Source organism: Rhinopithecus roxellana, chromosome 15, assembly GCF_007565055.1.
Source record: "Rhinopithecus roxellana isolate Shanxi Qingling chromosome 15, ASM756505v1, whole genome shotgun sequence".
Lineage (NCBI taxonomy): Eukaryota > Metazoa > Chordata > Mammalia > Primates > Cercopithecidae > Rhinopithecus > Rhinopithecus roxellana.
This window is the reverse complement of record NC_044563.1, coordinates 17,616,608-17,636,369: the sequence shown is the minus strand read 5'-3', so window position 1 is coordinate 17,636,369 and position 19,762 is coordinate 17,616,608. Positions and strand designations below refer to the sequence as shown.

General features: G+C 43.5%; 1 protein-coding gene across 8 annotated transcripts in view; it reads right to left on the bottom strand.

Moving 5' to 3' along the window:
* ATG13 (autophagy related 13) overlaps nucleotides 1-19,762 on the bottom strand; it is a 62,184-nt gene that overhangs the window by 12,117 nt on the left and 30,305 nt on the right. For all 8 annotated transcript variants that reach the window (XR_748814.2, XR_748813.1, XM_030918450.1 and 5 more), the window contains 8 exons: nucleotides 18,823-18,903; nucleotides 18,247-18,366; nucleotides 14,116-14,162; nucleotides 12,981-13,121; nucleotides 6,982-7,022; nucleotides 6,063-6,159; nucleotides 5,627-5,725; nucleotides 3,746-3,839 (listed from right to left, as the gene is read on the bottom strand). Coding sequence is in view for 6 of the 8 variants with exons in the window: in XM_030918450.1 (XP_030774310.1) it covers nucleotides 3,746-3,839; nucleotides 5,627-5,725; nucleotides 6,063-6,159; nucleotides 6,982-7,022; nucleotides 12,981-13,121; nucleotides 14,116-14,162; nucleotides 18,247-18,366; nucleotides 18,823-18,903 (720 nt within the window). In the remaining 2 variants the exon portion in view is untranslated. The remainder of the gene's footprint in view (nucleotides 1-3,745; nucleotides 3,840-5,626; nucleotides 5,726-6,062; nucleotides 6,160-6,981; nucleotides 7,023-12,980; nucleotides 13,122-14,115; nucleotides 14,163-18,246; nucleotides 18,367-18,822; nucleotides 18,904-19,762) is intronic.

Genomic DNA, 19,762 nt, shown 5'->3' with positions numbered 1-19,762 from the left:
CTGTTGTCCCATTTATAAACCTGACCAATTAGCTAATTAATGCTTAGAACTGGAGGCAGGACCTTAGGCCACACAGTAGGTTCACCTCTAGACTCAACTCTGTGCCCAAATGGCACAATGATCCTTATACTGCTGGCAAAACCAACAACATGTATTTACTGGACTCCAGCAAAAGCTCCAATAGAAATTGCTGAATTAAGTAATTATGTAAGTCACTAAGAAAAATACTTCAATATTAACAAGAATGAGAAGAAATGATAGCAAATGATTGTCTCTCTACCGCTGAGAGAAATTAGGTTCAAAATTGAGTATTTTTGTACCAAATTGTACCAGCCTTGATCAGAGGTCCCCAGGGAGTAACGACAGGGCTCACTTATGGAGTGCAGACTGTTGATAAGAATTTGGCGTGATCTAGTTTTATACTGCGATAAGACACAATAAGAGAGTTACCATAAAAAAGCCTCTAGTCACATAGGCATACAAACTTTGATGCAAACATCAGGTGCAGAAACTACTAAACTTCCCTTTACTTTTAGGTTCAACTTTCCATTGTATCAGGGAAACAGACAAATTGATTTGGTTAAGGCCCAGTCTCACCATCCTTCATATCTCACAAGTTACAACTTTATTATTTATGAATCTATTACTTGTAAAACAGAACTGCTTACTGAAATTTAAATTTGACATATCTTTTAGAACAGCTGGGATGAGCTTATTAAAAAAAAGAAAAATATTCAACATATCTACAACTTAATTACCTAAAAACAAAAAAACCCTGCTTCCATTAATGTGCACTAGAAAGAAAGTGCACATTTTTTTGTCAATGCTACTCTGTGTCAGTAAGCATACAAGAAGCTCCCCTGACCAGATCAATGCTGACATTCATGCCTACACATGTTCATGAGAGCAGGGGAATGACAATTCTCAAACCCCCAAACTAAACTGTTTTGGCAACTTTAGAACAAGAATCTTGTTCACCCTAAACAAACTAGGACAATAGAAACAATAGTGATCCATGGATTTTACATCAATCACAGACATTAACTCCTGCTTTTGAAACAGATTACAACTGAGTTTATTATTTTATTTTTTTTGAGACAGGATCTCACTCTGTCACCCAGGCTGGAGTGCAGTGGTACGATCTCAGCTCACTACAGTTTCAATCTCCCAGGCTCAGGCGATCCTCCCAGATCAACCTTCCAAGTAGGTGCAACTACAGGTTTGTACCATCACACCCATTAATTTTTGTATTTTTGGTAGAGACAGGGTTTCACCATGTTGCCCAGGCTGGTCTTGAACCCTTGGGCTCAGGCGATCCTCCCTCCTTGGCCTCCCAAAGTACTGGGACTACAGGCATGAGCCACTGAGCCCTGCAGAACTATGACTTTTTTTTTTTTTTTTTTTTTTCTGTTGCCCGGGCTGGAGTGCAGTAGAGAAATCTTGGCTCACTGCAATCTCTGCCTCCCAGGTTCAGGCAATTCTCCCGCCTCAGGCTTCCAAGTAGCTGGGATTACAGGCACCCACCGCTATGCCCAGCTAATTTTTTGTATTTTTAATAAAGACAGGGGTTTCACCATGTTGGCCAGGCTGGTCTTGAACTCCTGACCTAGTAATTTGCCTGCCTTGGCCTCCCAAAGTGCTGAGATTACAGGTGTGAGCCACTGTGCCCAGCAGAACTATGACTTTAATCCAATATTTCCTCCAACAACCAAGGATGGAAATTTTTTTTTTTTTTTTTTTTTTTGCTACAGAGTCTCGCTCTGTTGCCCAGGCTGGAGTGCAGTGGCGCGATCTCGGCTCACTGCAAGCTAAGCCTCCCAGGTTCAAGCCATTCTCCTGCCTCAGCCTCCCGAGTAGCTGGGACTACAGGCGCCCGCCACCTCGCCCGGCTAGTTTTTCATATTTTTTAGTAGAGACGGGGTTTCACCATGTTAGCCAGGATGGTTTCGATCTCCTGACCTCGTGATCCGCCCGTCTCGGCCTCCCAAAGTGCTGGGATTACAGGCTTGAGCCACCGCGACCGGCCAGAAAAAATTTTTTAATTTTTGGAATTACAAAGACAGTATTTAGGAGACTGAGGTGGGAGGATGGTTTGAGCCTGGGAGGTGGAGGCTGCAGCGAGCCAAGATTGCACCACTGCACTCCAGCCTTGGCGAAAGAGCCAGACCCTGTCTCAAAAAAATACAAAAAACGCAGAAGGGCTGGGCGTGGTGGCTCAAACCTATAATCCCAACACTTTGGGAGGCCAAAGCAGACAGATCACTTGAGTCCAGAAGTTCAAGACCAGCCTGGGCAACATGGCAAAACCCCATCTCTACAAAAAATTCAAAAAATTAGCAGGGCATGGTGGTATATGCCTATAGTCCCGGATATTCTGGAGGTTTAGGTGGGAGGATCACCTGACCCTGGGAGGTCTAGGGTGCAGTGACCCATGACTGCACCACTGCATTCCAGCCTAAGTAACAGAGTGAGACCCTGTTTCAAAAAAAAAAAAAAGGGAAAAAGAAAAATTGAAAAAAAAAAAAACAAAAAACCAACAACAGTAAATAAAAACACATGGACAGCTAATGAATTTGTCTGGTCCCCCAAATAAAAAGTTGAAACGGGAGAATCTGGGCTGATTTAAAGGCAAGTAGAACTGAGGTAGGTCTAGAAGAAACCACCTAATATGAAAGTCAAAGAGGAGAGCAATAATTAAGACAATGCAGGCAGAAGAGGAATCTGGAGGCAAGGAAGCTGGGGATGTGTGACTTCCGGTGGAAGGCAAGAAATGTGCCCCTGCAATCCAGCCAGCTGCAAAAATCACTGTTTAGCTAAAGCTGCCTTGGCACCACACACATCACACAAGACCACAGGGGTGCTTTCTCTGGGGAAACTGATAACAGTGTTTGGAGCCTGTGGTTTTTTTTTTTTTTTTTTTTTTTTGAGACAGTCTCACTCTGCCGCCCAGGCTGGAGTGCAGTAGCGTGATCTTGGCTCACTGCAACCTCCGCCTCCCTGGTTCAAGCGATTCTCCTGCCTCAGCCTCCTGAGTAGCTGGGATTACAGGCGCACGTCACCACACCTGGCTAATTTTGGTATTTTTAGTAGAGACGAGGTTTCACCATGTTAGTCAGGCTGATCTCGAACTCCTGACCTCGTGATCCACCCACCTCAGCCTCCCAAAGTGCTGGGATTACAGGCGTGAGCTACCGTACCCGGCCTGGAGCCTGTTTTATGAAACTGGGTTTGCCACTGAAGACTGAAGTAGAAAAGTTAATGGTTAAAAATGTCTGGATAGAGAATACACACAAGCAGAAATCTGTGTCACCTATAAAGAAAAGCTGTATTACTGGTTTCTCCCTGGCATTTTACGCTAAATAATTTTTGGCTCTTTGGGGCCTCTTCCATTATTAGAAATGAAATTTACCACTCGATAGAGAAGTAGCTATGAAGTTAACAAGTGTAAGTCAGAGAAAATCTCTTGGTGTCAGAATGCATTTGGAATTCTGTGACTGATGTTCTAGGGAATTTTAAGATGTCACCAGGAAGGTAAGGGCTAAATGTAATCCTGAAGGTTATGAATAATTACAGACTAGAAATACTATCTTCTGGACAAGAAGGCTCTCCCTTACCCCTCAAAGTAATCCCCTTGAAATAATCACCACCACTAACAAAACGGATTGTAGCTGAATTTGGACACCATTTCATAAAGCCCATATATATACCAAATAACAACCATCACCCAGAACCTGCTTCCCCCTACCTGGGATGGTGGGGAGGTGGAAAAAGAGGTGGTACACACTTCCTGAGAGTCTTCCACAGATGGGTATATTACTCCAGTGTCCTCACCAGCAGTTCTAAAGTGGAAAGAAAGAAATAATGAATTTTACGGTGGTGGCAGTCTTTCAGAAAGGCTACAAAAGCTGATTAGATAGGGATGGGACCTGTGCTAAGAACTATTTCACACAGTTCGTACTGGCAAGAAAGGCGTGTGGAGTCCTCGATAATTTCAAACATTCCAGAGAGTGGCATTCAGAGGTTTGACAATGTTTTGTTCTTGTTTTTCATTTTTGAGACGGGGTCTTACTCTGTCACCCAGGCTAGTGTGCTGTGGCATGGCTCACTGCAGCCTTCCCAGGCTCAAGCAATCCTCCTGCTTCAGCCTCCTGAGTAGCTGGTACTACAGGAACGTACCACCATACTCAGCTAACTTAATTTTTTATACAGGGGTCTCCCTCTGTTGCCCAGGCTGGTCTAGAACTCCTAAGCTCAAGCAATCCTCCTGCCTCAGCTTCCCGAAGTGCTGGGATTACAGGTGTGAGCCACTGCGTGCAGCCTGTTTTGTGTTTTAAACCCAAACATCTTACCTGACCTATTATTTGAGGGAGCATTTTCTTTCTTTTCTTTTTTTTTAATTGGTAGACTCACTCACACCTGTAATCCCAGCACTTTGGGAGGCCGAGGCAGGCAGATTATCCGAGGTTGGGAGCTTGAGACGAGCCTGATCAACATGGAGAAACCCCATCTCTGCTAAAAATACAAAAATTAGCCAGGCATGGTGGCGCATGCCTGTAACCTCAGCTACTCGGGAGGCTGAGGCAGGAGAAACATTTGAACCTGGGAGGCAAAGGTTGCGGTGAGCCAAGATCACACCACGGCACTCCAGCCTGGGCAACAAGAGTCAAAATTCATCTCAACAAAAAAATAGTAATAATAAAAGTTGGTAGAGACGGTGTTTCGCCACATTGCCCAGGCTGATCTTGAACTCCTGGGCTTGAGCAATCCACACATCTCAGCTTCCCAAAGTGCCGGGATTGTAGGCGTTAGACACCATGCCTGGTCTGAGAGAGCATTTTCTTAAGCCAGACTAGTAGTGGAGCTCACATCTGGGTTTTCAAAGGATTATCAGTAGTAGAGACTCCATGAAACAAGTATCTAAACCCTAAAGACAAGCTTATTCAACTTCACAAGTCTATCACATAAAGGTACTATCCTTCCTGATATACATCTATTCTAACCCCTGTTTTCTGAGTTCTAGACCTGGAGGCATTTTATTCTGATATAAAATTAATATGCCAGATGGTAACCTGAAAACCAATTAATCTGCCAAGGATATTCCACAAATCATTGCCACTCTTCTAAGGCTCTAAGTAACTTGTAACTGAGAAAAGTCTTTTTTTTTTTTTTTTTTTTTTTTGAGATGGAGTCTTACTCTGTAGCCCACACTGGAGTGCAGTGGTGCAATCTTGGCTCACTGCAACCTCTGCCCCCCCAGGTTCAAGCAATTCTCCTGCCTCAGCCTCCTGAGTAGCTGGGATTATAGGCACACGCTGGCATGCCCAGCTAATTTTTGTATTTTTAGTAGAGATGGGGTTTCACCAAGAAAAGTCTTATCACTAACATCAAGATGCAAAATATCCCAAGAATTTTCTGAGACAGTCTGTATACACTAAGTCTTGGTGTACCTAAGAGGGAGCAGAAAGAAGGGAAACTAGCCCATTTGATTTCTCTCCATGTGGGGTCTCCATCAGTGACCCCCTGCCCATTGGAGAGTGAGTGCTGAGAAAGGTGTTCTATGCACCTGTGCAGGATGGATGCTTCTGCCCAGCTGCAGTTTGGGAGAGCACCTTTTCACATTCCTCACCTGTAATTGCAGGGGTGCATGGGAGAGGAGCTGGGATAGGGACGGTCCACAAAGTGATCAATAATAATCCCCATGATAGGTGGGGTCCTCTCAAATTGCCTGTAATACAATAAGCAGATTCCAGTATTTGTTAGAATGCTTTTCCAGCCCCCACAAAGTCCTCAGAGGGCCCCTCACATTGTATCTGTTGGCAGGCACTACCACAGCTTTAACTATCACAATCCCTAAATATAAACCACCAATCCTACGTTCTGGACAAACTGGCTCTGGGACACTCAAATTCTCCAATCTGGCAACTGTGCTCTCTCTTTCTTGATTTTATTCTTTTGAAGGCACTGCTTTCAGCAAAACTGCATTGTAGGTTTAGTCTTAAAGTTTAGGAGAAAAAAAAACTATCTTTGGAAGAGTTCTTTTGGATTCCAGGGCTCTTCCTCACCTGGTAGACATGAATGCCAAGTTAATTCTGTAAGCACAAGAAAGAGTGATGGTGCCCACAGGGGTGCCCACTGTCCCAACACGAACTGTCTGGAAGCCTAGGAGAAAAGATACATTATTAGCTTTTTTTGCAGAGAATACTGACACTGCCCCTAGACCGTCTTTCCCTGAATTATTTGGCCCATTGTGTAATCTCTGGCATTATCCACTTAGCACGTTAAGTGCAGCAGCCTTAATTTCGTGTGTGTGTGTGTGTGTGTGTGTGTGTGTGTGTGTGTGTGTGTATACATAGGTTCCTTCCCTCTCAATGTATTCTATATCGAGCCAATATTGGCAGGGGAAATAGCACTCTATTTATAGATAAAGCTACCTTCAAAGAGATAAAATAACTGTTAAGTCTTAAGGCCTGAGAAAGTTCTACTAACCAGCCCTGCAAAGGATACATCACATGCTAAAAAAGACAGTGAAGGAGCACTAGAATGTCACACAAACACCTCAATATAAGAAGCAACTGCCTTCCACCCAAGCTGCCACTCCACAGCTAAGTAAAGAGCCAGGGCTCTGCAAGTGACACTTTCAACAAAGCTTTCCTGATTTTCTTGATTTCATTTCCAATTTTTCAAAATTCTTGGTGTTCACCAGAAACATTTAACAGCCTCATTGTAGAAAATTAGGAAAATATACAGTTTTATAAAGAGTAAGAAAGAAAACTGAGTTCCTGGAACTTTGGGAAAAATTATTTGGTTACCCCTGGCAGATCGGGGTAACCTGGACCACCTACCTGCATTCTCATCTTTTCTTTACTTGTATTATGCATATTAAGATGACAATCTACATATTATAACAAGCAGAAACAAAGCTCATCTCTGAAGTCAGGCGAGCTCTGAACACTAAGAATGTTTTTCAACCTTGATACATACCTTCTCCTAAGCCATTCAGCTGAACTTCCCCAAAATATATTCTGTATGCAAGAAAAAATAAGAAATGTTACGTGATTCTTTACTCCTAGGGGCCCCTATAGCCAAAACACCTAGAAACAAAATAAACAAAACAAAGCCTTCCTTACTCGTCTGCTCAAATAACTCTCCTGATGGAGCATTAATAATTTCTACTACTTCAATTAAACTACAGGTATGGAGATGCATACAGAGTGGGTTGGTTAAAAAACAAGGAAAATAAGGCCAGGCACAGTGGCTCATGCTTGTGATCTCAGCACTTTGGGAGGATCACTTGAGGCCAGGAGTTCAAGACCCGTCTGGGCAACATAGCAAGACCCTGCATCTACAAAAAATGATTTTGCTGGGTGTGGTGGTGCATGCCTGTAGTCCCAGATACCCGGGAGGCTGAGGTGGGAGGATCACTTCAGCCCAGGAAGTCGACGCTGCAGTGAGCCAAGATTGCACCACTGCATTCCAGCCTGGGCAAAAGGAGTGAGACCTTGTCTCAAAAAAAGAAATGAGGAAAATAATAATTAAGTGGAAATTGCTATTTAAGTTTCTTCTCTCTGCTACTAAAACATACTTTAAAATTACACCTACTGAGAAATAAAGAATATATTTAAAAAAGTGGCCAACAGGTCAAGGATTGCTACTAGAAGGCTTTTTTTTTGAGACGGAGTCTTGCTCTGTCACCCAGGCTGGAGTGCAGTGGCATGATCTCAGCTCACTGCAACCTCCAGCCTCCTGGGTTCAAGCGATTCTCCTGCCTCAGCCTCCCAAGTAGCTGGGATTATAGACGTATGCCACCACGCCCGGCTACTGTTCTTTGTCTTTTTTTTTCTTTTTTTTTTGAGAAGGAGTCTTGCTCCATCATCCAGGCTGGAGTGCAGTGGCGCGATCTCAGCTCACTGCAAGCTCCGCCTCCTGGGTTCATGCCATTCTCCTGCCTCAAGTCTCCAGAGTAGCTGCGACTACAGGCACCTGTTGCCACGCCCGGCTAATTTTTTGTATTTTAAGTAGAGACGGGGTTTCACAGTGTTAGCTACGATGGTCTCGATCTCCTGACCTCGTGATCTGCCCGTCTCGGCCTCCCAAAATGCTGGGATTACAGGTGTGAGCCATCATGCCTGGCCCTGTTTTTTTTTTTTTTTGAGACAGTGTCTCGCTCTGTCTCCCAGGCTGGAGTGCAATGGCACCATCTTGGCTCACTGCAACCTCCACCTCCCGGGTTCAAGCGATTCTTGTGCCTCAGCCTCCCAAGTGGCTGGCACTACAGGTGTGCGCTACCATGCCTGGCTAATTTTTGTATTTTTGGTAGAGACAGAGTTTCACCATGTTGCCCAGGCTGGTCTTAACTCCTGAGCTCAATGATACACCTGCCTTAGCCTCCCAAAGTGCTGGGATTACAGGTGTGAGCCACCACACCTGGCCTGTTTTTTGCGTTTTTTTAAAAATAATTTTTTGGTAGAGACAGGGTCTAACTATGTTGCCCAGGCTGGTCGCAAACTCCTGGCCTCAACTGTTTTTTTTGAGACAGGGTCTCAGCCTGTTGCCCATGCTGGAGTACAGTGGTATGATCACTGCTCACTGCAGCCCTGACCTCCTGGGCTCAAGAGGTCCTCTCGCCTCAGCCTCCTAAGTAGCTGGGACTACAGGCACGTGCCACCTCACCCAGCTATTTTTTTTTATTTCTAGTATAGACAGGGTCTCGGTGTGTTGCCCAGGCTGGTATCGAACTCCTGAGCTCAAGCAATCCTCCCACCTCAGCCTCCCAAAGTGCTGGGATTATAGGCGTGAGCCACTGCCCCTGGTCCTGGCCTCAAATTATTCTCCCACTTCAGTCTCCCAAAGTGCTGGGATCACAGGCATGAGCCACCATACTTGAGCAGAATGTACCAGAGTTTGGTAAGTGGTCTTTAGTTGTGCGATGCTCTCTTTTACATATATATATATATCATTTTAAAAATAGTAGTGATGAGGTCTTGCCATGTGGCCCAGGCTGGTCTTAAACTCCTGGGCTCAAGCAATCCTCCCACCTCAGCCTCCCAAAGTGCTGCGATTACAGGTGTGAGCCCACTGTGCCTGGCCATGAAGAAATCTCTAAGTAGATGGCTTAACAAAGCAGAAAATCTTTTCCACCATGGAATAATTAACTAGGTAAGACTATTCTGAAAAACAAAACAAAACAAAAAAAAACCATAAACATAGTGGAACCTTCCTATGATTCTCCCTGGACAGGCCAGTCTATATTGGCAAAAAGTTTGAATTCAAAATACCTAAAATCTATTTTATATTTTTCAAGTAATACTGTTAAAAATTAAAATATATACATGGGTTTACTCAATAAATACTAAGCTCCAACAATGTATGAAGAAGCTGCATGGTTAGAAGTCAGGAATGAGGTTGGGCGCGGTGGCTGAAGCCTGTAATCCCAGCACTTTGGGAGGCCGAGACGGGTGGATCACGAGGTCAGGAGATCGAGACCCTTCTGGCTAACACGGTGAAACCCCGTCTCTACTAAAAAAAAAAAAAAATACAAAAACCTAGCCGGGTGAGGTGGCAGGCGCCTGTAGTCCCAGCTACTCGGGAGGCTGAGGCAGGAGAATGGTGTAAACCCGGGAGGCGGAGCTTGCAGTGAGCTGAGATCCGGCCACTGCACTCCAGCCTGGGCGACAGAGCGAGACTCCGTCTCAACAAAAAAAAAAAAAAAAGAAGTCAGGAATGAAATAAGGATAAATCTGAATCCTAGGTCTTACAGACTACAGTCTTGTATGAAAGAAAAGAAATGTAGCCGGACGTGGTGGCTCACGCCTGTAATCCCAGCACTCTGGGAAGCCGAGGTGGGCAGTTCACTTGAGGTCAGGAGTTCAAGACCAGCCTGGCCAGCATGGTGAAACCCCATCTCCACTGAAAATACAAAAATTAGCCAGGCGTGGTGGTACATGCCTATAATCCCAGCTACTTGGAAGGCTGAGGCACGAGAATCACTTGAACCCAGGCGGTGGAAGTTCAGCGAGCCAAGATCGTGCCACTGCACTCCAGCCTAGGTGACAGAGCAAGACTCCACCTTAAAAAAAAAAGAAAAAAAAAAAGAAAAGAAACGAAATGTATATAAATATCTGAAATACAAAGCACAAAAGTACTACACATAAGACAGACAAAAGATACTAAAAAGCAGGGATCAGCAAACCTTTCTGTAAAGGACCAAATAGTAAATATTTTAAGACTGTGGGCCGTATAGGCTATAACAACTACTCAGCTTTCTGTTGTATTGCAAAAGTAGCCATAGACAATATGCAAACAAAGGGGATGGCTGTGTCTTAAAAAAACTATAAAAACAAGCAGATGGTCGGCTAACCATAGTTTAGTGACTCCTGCCATAAAGTAATACAGGAACAATGTTAATAAAGTGTTGGTAAAAGAGATCTTGCTACATAAATACTCTTTAACGAAAAGTTGAGACTTAGGCATTCACTATTCATGTAAATACTGATACAGTGCTTAAAATTTGCTAAACCTTTTCTTGGCTATGTGTATTTTTTTGAGACAGGGTCTCGCTCTGTCACCCAGGCTGGAGTGCAGTGTTGTGATCATGGCTCATTGAAGCCTTGACCTTCGAAGGGACCCAAGCAATCCTCCCTCAGCCTCCTGAGTAGCTGGGACTACAGGTGCGAACCACCACACCTGGCTAATTTTTTAAATTTTTAGTAGAGACAAGGAATCACTATGTTGCCCAGACTGGTCTCTAACTCCTGACCTCAGGTGATCCTCCTGCCTTGCCCTCCCAAAGTGCTGGGAATACAGGCGTGAGCCATTACATCTGGTCAAGACTATTCTTTAATGGTATCAGGCTGTTAACCTTCTAACAACAGTATAAAAAGCAAGGGGAAACGCCAAGTCTACCTCCTCTGAGATCACCGACCTCTCTGGATCTAAGCTACACTTATTTGTATCCAAAAGCACTCCTAAATGATCAACATCTTGTGAGAAGTACTAGTTTGGGTTTTTTTGAGATACAGTATTGCTCTGTCACCCAGGCTGGAGTGCAGTGGTGTGATCTTGGTTCCCTGCAACCTCCGCCTCCTGGGTTCAAGCGATTCTTGTGCCTCAGCCCCCCGAGTAACTGGGATTACAGGAGCGTGCCACCTTGCCCAGCTAATTTTTTTATTTTTGGTAGAGACAGTGTTTCACTATGTTGGCCAGGCTTGTCTCGAACTCCTATCCTCAAGTGACCACCCACCTCAGCCTCTCAAAGTGCTGGGATTACAGGCATGCACCCAGTCCCTGTGAGCAATAATGATTACTCCAGAGATACATGATAAAGGAACACTTTAAACACTGGTATGAAAAGGACTAGCAGTTCTAGGTAACTAAGCCGATGATTTTAGTAGTATCTTTCTAGTAAATCTGAATAAAAGTCTAGCAATTTTCAAATACAACAACTTGAAACCAGAAGAAGACTAGAGAGAAGACAACAAAAATTTATTACAGGCCTAGAAAAGTAGACATGGTTAGGCTTGCTAGGATATTGCTAAGAAAGTTAAAGGAAATGACAAGTATTCTCTGGTACTGAATTGTTTCAACAGAACTAGTTAAGTCTCTCCTCCTTTGGTCCCTCTGTCTCGCTATACTATTTATCTAAAAATCAGCACTATACATGTAAGGCAAAGGCTAAAACCAACGGCTCATCACTAAGTACAAAAGAAAGGCATCTTTGGTAGATTTGGGACCCCAGCATTCCAAGTTCTTCTCTCACACTTTGCTACATACCCTCTACTCCACCACTCTGGTTCATCTGACAATCTGAGCAGAGCTCTTACCCTGCCCTCCACTTCTGTGCCTAGCTAGCTGCTGAACTCTCCATCTGGAATAATTATTCTCCCTCACTTCTACCAGTTCAAATTCTCTTTCCCTAATGGGCCAGCTTGAATGCCACTTCCTCCATAAGACCTGCACTGTTTACCAACCAGAATAAACTTTATCTTTCTATATTCTCTCAGTACCCTTTTTTCCTGATTCTGGTTTGCAATTTTCAAATCCTGCTTTTTAAAAATAATTATACATGTATCAAACTGTTTCCCTCACTACATTAGAACCACCTCTAGTGCTGGGCCTCTGTACAGTTCTTCAGTGCTCCTAGCACAATGCTTGCACTAAAAAGGCACTCAATAAATATGCTGAGGTGAAATGCTCCAAGGAAAATACTCTGTTGACTAGTTCTTTATATCCACAGACAACTAATTAACAACTTAAACTGAGTTAGCAGTTTGTTAGACAAAGTTTTAATTTAACCCTGGAATACAGAAAACTGTGGAATCTTCCCAGTATAGACTGTTTTTTTAAAGTCTTGACTTCCAGGCTGGACGCTGTGCCTCACGCCTGTAATCCCAGCACTTTGGGAGGCCGAGGCAGGCGGATCACAAGGTAAGGAGTTCGAGACCAGCCTGGCCAGTATGGTGAAACCCCGTCTCTACTAAAAATACCAAAATTAGCTGGGCATGGTGGAGGGTGCCTGTAGTCCCAGCTACTCAGGAGGCTGAGGCAGGATAATCGCTTGAACTCGGGAGGCAGAGGCTGCAGTGAGCCAAGATCGTGCCATTGCACTCTAGCTTGGGCGACAGAGCAAGACTCCGTCTCAAAAATAAATAAATAAATAAATAAATAAAATAAAATAAAATAAAATAAAATAAAATAAAGTCTTGACTTCCTTCCCTAGCTCTAAGATGTTTATCACTAGGACCTCAACATCCATTCCACAGGAATCATGATTGTGCATATAGAAAAGGATAATAAACCTGGTGGCTTTGGAAGGGTAAGGTTCATAAGGAAGGCTGGATAGCGATCATATGAAAGCAACAGCATCAATAATCCAACAAACCAACCAACTGTCCAAAACATCATCACAGAATATCTAAATGCTAGACAATGTGCAAAGTGAGGAGACTGATGAGTGAATCAAGATGACCATCTATGCTGTTTACCTGTATAATATGACATATTCATGCCCTTGTTTTCTGGAGAGCCTATAGGCTGGTGTCACCCTAGTTATAGCAAGAAGAGACTTCAGCAGCAATGACAGTCTGTTGTACACCGTGTAGGAAACTTTGATTTCTTTATCACACCTGCCAGGCACAAAGACACGGTCAGCATTCTCCTATTAAGCGCTGGAACTACACAAGACCAAATTTATTATTAAGACATGCTCTGAACTCATCAGAGAACTCTAATTACACCTTTATCAACAGATGATTGAGGTTAAGTCAATGTTTTACTTTCTCATGTACTAGACACAGGGAAATGAGCACCAAAAGGCACCCAATATATTTTTTTCTAGCTTCAAAGTACTTTATTTTTTTAGAAACAAAGCAGCACATCTGAAAACATATAAATAAATAAATACTGCAATTATATACACTGAAGGTGCAAACACGTACTATCCTGTGAGCTGTCTATCTTGATAATCTAACAGAAGTCTGGAGAAAAGTCAGCTTGGCTCTAAAATTTTGGGCCATAACCTGGCAACTGCATTTATTCAATAAAGAAAATTAATGTCCACCACATATACTTATCACTAAGATTTTTCTTTTGATGTGTTGATATTTCCTCAATTTTCCTATACACTCTTGTTGAAAACTGAAGCTTCAGACAGGAGGTAAGCTAATCTGCCTTGAAAGAAGAAAACGGGGGAAAGAAATAACATGCATTTCCAATCCATGACCCATACAGTCTGTAAAAAGGAGCAGGGAGGGGAAATCTTATTGGATGGCTACCACACAGAAAACAGACAAAACAGAGTAGTCATATTACAAGAGCTCGCAAGGGATTTAATCAGAGAACTAGCTGTACTCTGGGAAAACAACAAAGCCTTTTCAGCTTTCTCTGCTGCTCCTTTCCCTGTAGTATCTGAGTCTCTCTGGACTGATGTTCCCTCTGAAGGTCATCTCTGTGTCTAGGCTGGAAGCCAAGCATGAAGCAAATTGTAGCACAGAACTATTGGCTTTGTTAAGTGGTCAGAATGCCCTCCCTGACTCTGAAAACAAAGCCCTGCTTTTCACATGATGTCATCTAATTTATCCTCAGCAACCACAACCAAGGACCCTAAGATGCAGCACTTACTTTTCATTCATTTCAAGACACCATATTTCCAGCTCCATGGAATCTCCCTGTAGAAAGGACAAATTTAAAATATTTGTTTTAAAAATTTTTAATTTCAAAGCATTAGTCACTATAAAAATATTAAAAGGTATAGATAAGCAAAGAGAAAAAAAGAGATATCAACTTATAATCAAACCAGTCTCTTCTCTAAATAAAAGGGCAATCACAGTCTATATACTACTTTGAGGACTTTCTTTTTCTTAATAAATACTTCATGGAATTTTCCTTATAATTAAAAATTCTAAATCATTTAAAATGGTTCTGCAGTATCCCACCATATGACTATCATTTTATCCAACCAGTCCTCCAATTCTTGGACATAAAGGTTTTTTTTTTTAAGACAGTCTCACTCTGTCGCCCAGGCTGGAGTACAGTGGCGTAATCTGGGCTCAATGCAAGCTCCGTCTCCCAGGTTCATGCCATTCTCCTGCCTCAGCCTCCCAAGTAGCTGGGACTACAGGCACCCGCCACCACAGCTGGCTAATTTTTTGTATTTTTAGTAGAGACGGGGTTTCACGTGTTAGCCAGGATGGTCTCGATCTCCTGGTCTCGTGATGCACCCGCCTTGAACTCCCAAAGTGCTGGGATGACAGGCGTGAGCCACAGCGCCCAGCCAAGGTTGTTTCTTTAGTTTTGGTTTTTGTATCTTCATCTCAGTTTGAACATAAAGGTTGTTTCTAATTTTCATTACTGCAAACATTAGTGATAAACAACCTTGAGACTAAAACTTTTCCAACAAACTCAATTTCTTTCAGAAAATTTTCAGAATTACAATTGCTGGGCCGGGCATGGTGGTTCACGCTTGTAATCCCAGCACTTGGGGAGGCCGAGGCCAGCAGACCATGAGGTCAGGAGATCAAGGCCATCCTGGCCAACATGGTGAAACCCCATCTCTACTAAAATACAAAAAATTAGCCGGGTGTGGTGGTGCGTGCCTGTAATCCCAGCTACTAGGGAGGCTGAGGCAGGGCAATCACTTGAACCCGTAAGGCAAGGATTGCAGTGAGCCAAGGCCACGCCACTGCACTCCAGTCTGGTGACAGAGCAAGACTCCATGTCAAAAAAAAAAAAGAATTGCTAGGTCAAAGAGCGAGTATACATGCTTTTAAGACTTTTGATATGTATTTCCAAACTGCTCTTCAGAAAGGCGAACACATTTTAAATGAGGGGAAGAGCCTTTCCCTCCAATTCCAGGAGGAATACTTTTAGGTGATAACTACAGTTTAGGAAAGCTTGCTACCTTAACAAGTTCTTTAGTTAAAAATCTTTGGCTGGGCGCGGTGGCTCAAGCCTGTAATCCCAGCACTTTGGGAGGCTGAGACGGGCGGATCACAAGGTCAGGAGATCGAGACCATCCTGGCGAACACAGTGAAACCCCGTCTCTACTAAAAATACAAAAACTAGCCAGGCGAGGTGGCGGGCGCCTGTAGTCCCAGCTACTTGGGAGGCTGAGGCAGGAGAATGGCGGGAACCCGGGAGGCGGAGCTTGCAGTGAGCTGAGATCCGGCCACTGCACTCCAGCCTGGGCGACAGAGCAAGACTCCACCTCAAAAAAAAAAAAAAAAAAAAAATCTTTTAGAGCAAGGCACAGTGGCTCAAGCCTGTAAACCCAGCACTTTTGGAGGCCGAGGCAGGTGGACCATCTGAGGTCAGGAGTTCAAGACCAGCCTGACCAATATGGTGAAACCCCCGTCTCTACTAAAAATACAAAAATTAGCTGGGCGTGGTGGCTCATGCCTGTAATCCCAGCACTCTGGGAGGCAGAGGTGGGCGAATCGCGAGGTTAAGAGATAGAGACCATCCTCGCCAACATGGTGAAACCCCGTTTCTACTAAAAATACAAAAATTAGCTGGGCGTGGTGGCGGGTGCCTGTAATCCCAGCTACTTGGGAGGCTGAGGTAGGAGAATTGCTTGAACCAGGGAGGGGAAGGTTGCAGTGAGCCAAGATCATGCCACTACACTCCAGCCTAGGCAACAGAGCAGAAAAAAAAAAAAGTGCTAGTGGGGGTGGGGTTAAGTAATTTAGCTAAAGTCACTCGGCTGGGATTGAACTTGGCTCCGTGTAGCTCCAAATTCTATTTACCTTTAATTATACCATACAGCCTTACAATCTATTGGTGAAAATACATTGAAACAGTATCTGCATCAATCCTAATGTGAAATAAGGCAAGCAAACACATTTTTTAAAACTCATAATACTGGCTGGGCAAAGTGGCTCACTCCTATAATCCCGGCACTTTGGGAGTGTGAGGCAGGAGGATCAGTTGAGGCCAGGAGTTTGAAGCTGCAGTGAGCTATAAGCAGAACTGCACTCCAGCCTGGGCAGTACAGGGAGACCCTGTCTCTACAAAATTTTTTATTTTTTTTTAAACATTAGCCGTGTGTGGTGGTGCATGCCTGTACTCCCAGCTACTCAGAAAGGCTGAGGTGGGAGGATCCCTTGAACCCAGGAATTTGAGGCTGCAGTGAGCCATGACTGCACCACTGAACTCCAGCCTGGGTGATAGAGTGAGACCCAGTCTCAAAACAACAGCAGGCTGGGCATGGTGGCTCAGGCCTGTAATCTTAGCACTTTGGGAGGCCCAGGCAGGTGGATCACCTGAAGTCAGGAGTTTGAGACCAGTCTGGCCAACATAGTAAAACCCCGTCTCTACAAAAAATACAAAAAATAGCCGGGCATGGTGGCACACACCTGTAACCCCAGCTACTTGGGAAGCTGAGGCACGAGAATTGCTTGAACACGGGAGGTGGAGGTTGCCGTGAGCTGAGATCATGCCACTGTACTCCAAGCTAGGCAACAGAGCAAGACTCTGTCTCAAAAAAAAAAAAAAAAAAAAAAACCAAAAAGCAACCACCACCACCACCCAGCAAGTAGAAACAAATATAAACAAAGCACCATAGGAAGTCTAAGTAAAGACTGCAGTTTTATCTCCCACTAAAAGGGGGAAAGTTTCTAGAGCACATGACTCTTGAAGGATGAGCAGAAGTATGTCATGCGAACAAGAGGGTAAAGAGCCTATATCAAGTGGTTGGAATAATAAGTTCAAAAACCATGATCCCTATAATCTCAGCACTCTGACAGACTGAGGCAGGCGGATCGCTTGAGCTCAGGAGTTTGAGACCAGCCTGGGCAACATGGTGACACCCCATCTCTACAAAAAATACAAAAACTAGCTGGGCATGGTGGTGCATGCCTATAGTCTCAACTACTCAGGAGGCTGAGGTGGGAGGATTGTTTGAGCCTAGGAGGTTGAGGCTGCAATGAGCCATGATTGTGCCACTTACTCCAGCCTGGGTAACTAAGCAAGACCCTGTCTCAAAAAACAAAACAGGCCGGGTGCAGTGGCTCACACCTGTAATCCCAACACTTTAGGAGGCAGAAAGTGGGCGGGTCACCGGAGGTCAGGAGTTCAAGACCAGTCTGGTCAAAACGGCGAAACCCTGCCTCTAGTAAAAATACAAAAATTAGCCAGGCATGGTGGCAGGCGCCTGTAATCCAAGTCACTTGGGAGGCTGAAGCAGGAGAATCGCTTGAATCCAGGAAGTGAAGGCTGCAGCGAGTCAAGATCATGCCACTGCACTCCAGCCTGGGCATCAAGAGTGAAACTCTGTCTCAAAAAATAAAATAAAATAAAAACAAAAAACAGGGCGGGTGCGGTGGCTCACTCTTGTAATCCCAGCACTTTGGGAGGCCAAGGCAGGAGAATCACAAGGTCAGGAATTCGAGACCAGTCTGACCAACACGGTGAAACCTCGTCTCTACTAAAAATACAAAAATCAGCCAGGCGTGGTGGCGCGTACCTGTAATCCCAGCTACTCAGGAGGCTGAGGCAGGACAATCACTTGAACCCGGGAGGCAGAGGTTGCAGTGAGCCGAGATCGCTCCACTGCACTGCAGCCTGAGCAATAGACCGAGACTCAGTCTCAAAAACAAATAATCAAACAAACAAACAAAAAAAAAACCATGACCCCCTCAGAGAATGATAAGCACATCAGAGAGGAAAGGGCAGGAATAAGACTGAGAAATGAATTGGACTCAGAGGAGGAGCCTTGAGTGCTAAATGAAGACACCAACCTGGCCATAGCCTTACCTCAGAAGTCTTAAGTGAAATTTCCACACACATAGACCTCCCGACCGCAGGCAGTTGCCCTGCCAGTGCCTTCTTTGCTTCATGTGTAACCTCTGGGATGTCTTTGATTGCTAAGTTGAACTGGAAAACAAAAGGGACTTTTGCATGAAACACTCACAGGAACATCATGAAAACAGAAATTAGTGTATGTTGGGTAATGCAGGTATTGCTGTGGCTGATTAAGAAAGACAATTCATTCACTTCTCCCTTCCCCATAAGGGATAATACTGCATCAAAGCCACAAATCTCAAGTTGAAAAAGGTAATTATCATTACAAAAATTGGCCAAGATACAATTTTTGTCTTCCAAGGACTGAGCTTTTCATCTATCATAGCAGAAAGTTAAGAACCAAATAAATTCAGGATTAACATACAATAAGAATATCCTTTTCAAGTAAATGGATCAAATGGAATTAGATATTTTAATGTTATTTATAATAATATAAATGGTATTACTTATTATTGCACTTGAGAACTTTACATTCATTCCTTGTGACAAACACTACAGTATACACCTTAGTAAATAATAGAATTTTACCCAATCTGAACCCGTTGGAGAAGAAGATGAACGAGTGCAAATCTTTTCACCAAGACGAGCCTGGACAATCACTTGCACAGTCTGAAAAAAAAAAAAAAAATCCCAAAATGATGAAAAGTCTTAACAAACTAATCTGGCTCCTGATCAGGGTTAAAATCCTCCCAATACAGGGTTTAAACGATGCCAATTAACCATAAGTATACTTTGGGAAACAGTATACTTTTAATTTTTGAGAACAGACAGAAAAAACATTACATACAAAAAACAACTTTATAAACATCCTGAAGGTATAGTGTCAACCAACGAAAGGAATTACAGGTTGAGGCTTGGAAACTGTAATATTCTCATACGGCAGAAGGAAAGCTGAGCATAGTGGCTATGATGTTCATAAAGAAACGAGTCCAATTGTGGTTTTAAATATTCACTGCCACAAACTTACAACCCCATGGTAGATTTAAAACAAAAATTCCACAATTATTCATACCATTTGGCCCATATGGCAAAAGTCTTCCACATAATTTCACAACTAAAATCAACTACATGGATTGTTCTAGCATGGCAATGGTTGAGAGGAGTGACATAGGTGGAAATGATTTTTAGATTTAGGAAAATATGGGATTCAAAATTCAATTTTAATTCCCCATTTACCAGGAAAGGAAGAATATATAAAATTTGAACATTTCAGGATTAGTTGAAACTTAAGGAAAGATGTCCGAAATGCTGCCCATTCCGGCTGACGGTCTTTGTTCCCACCCAAAGGGAACATACTGTGCCAATAACCTGGCATAGCAATTTGACATTTCTGCAGTCTTGCAAAAAAAAAAAATTTTTTTTTTTTGAACAAGTAGCTGTAGAAAATTGGAAGCTACATTTTAGCTACACCCCCAATACCGCCCCCATACCTCACAGTTTGGTTGACAACAGACAGAAGTATCCCTTA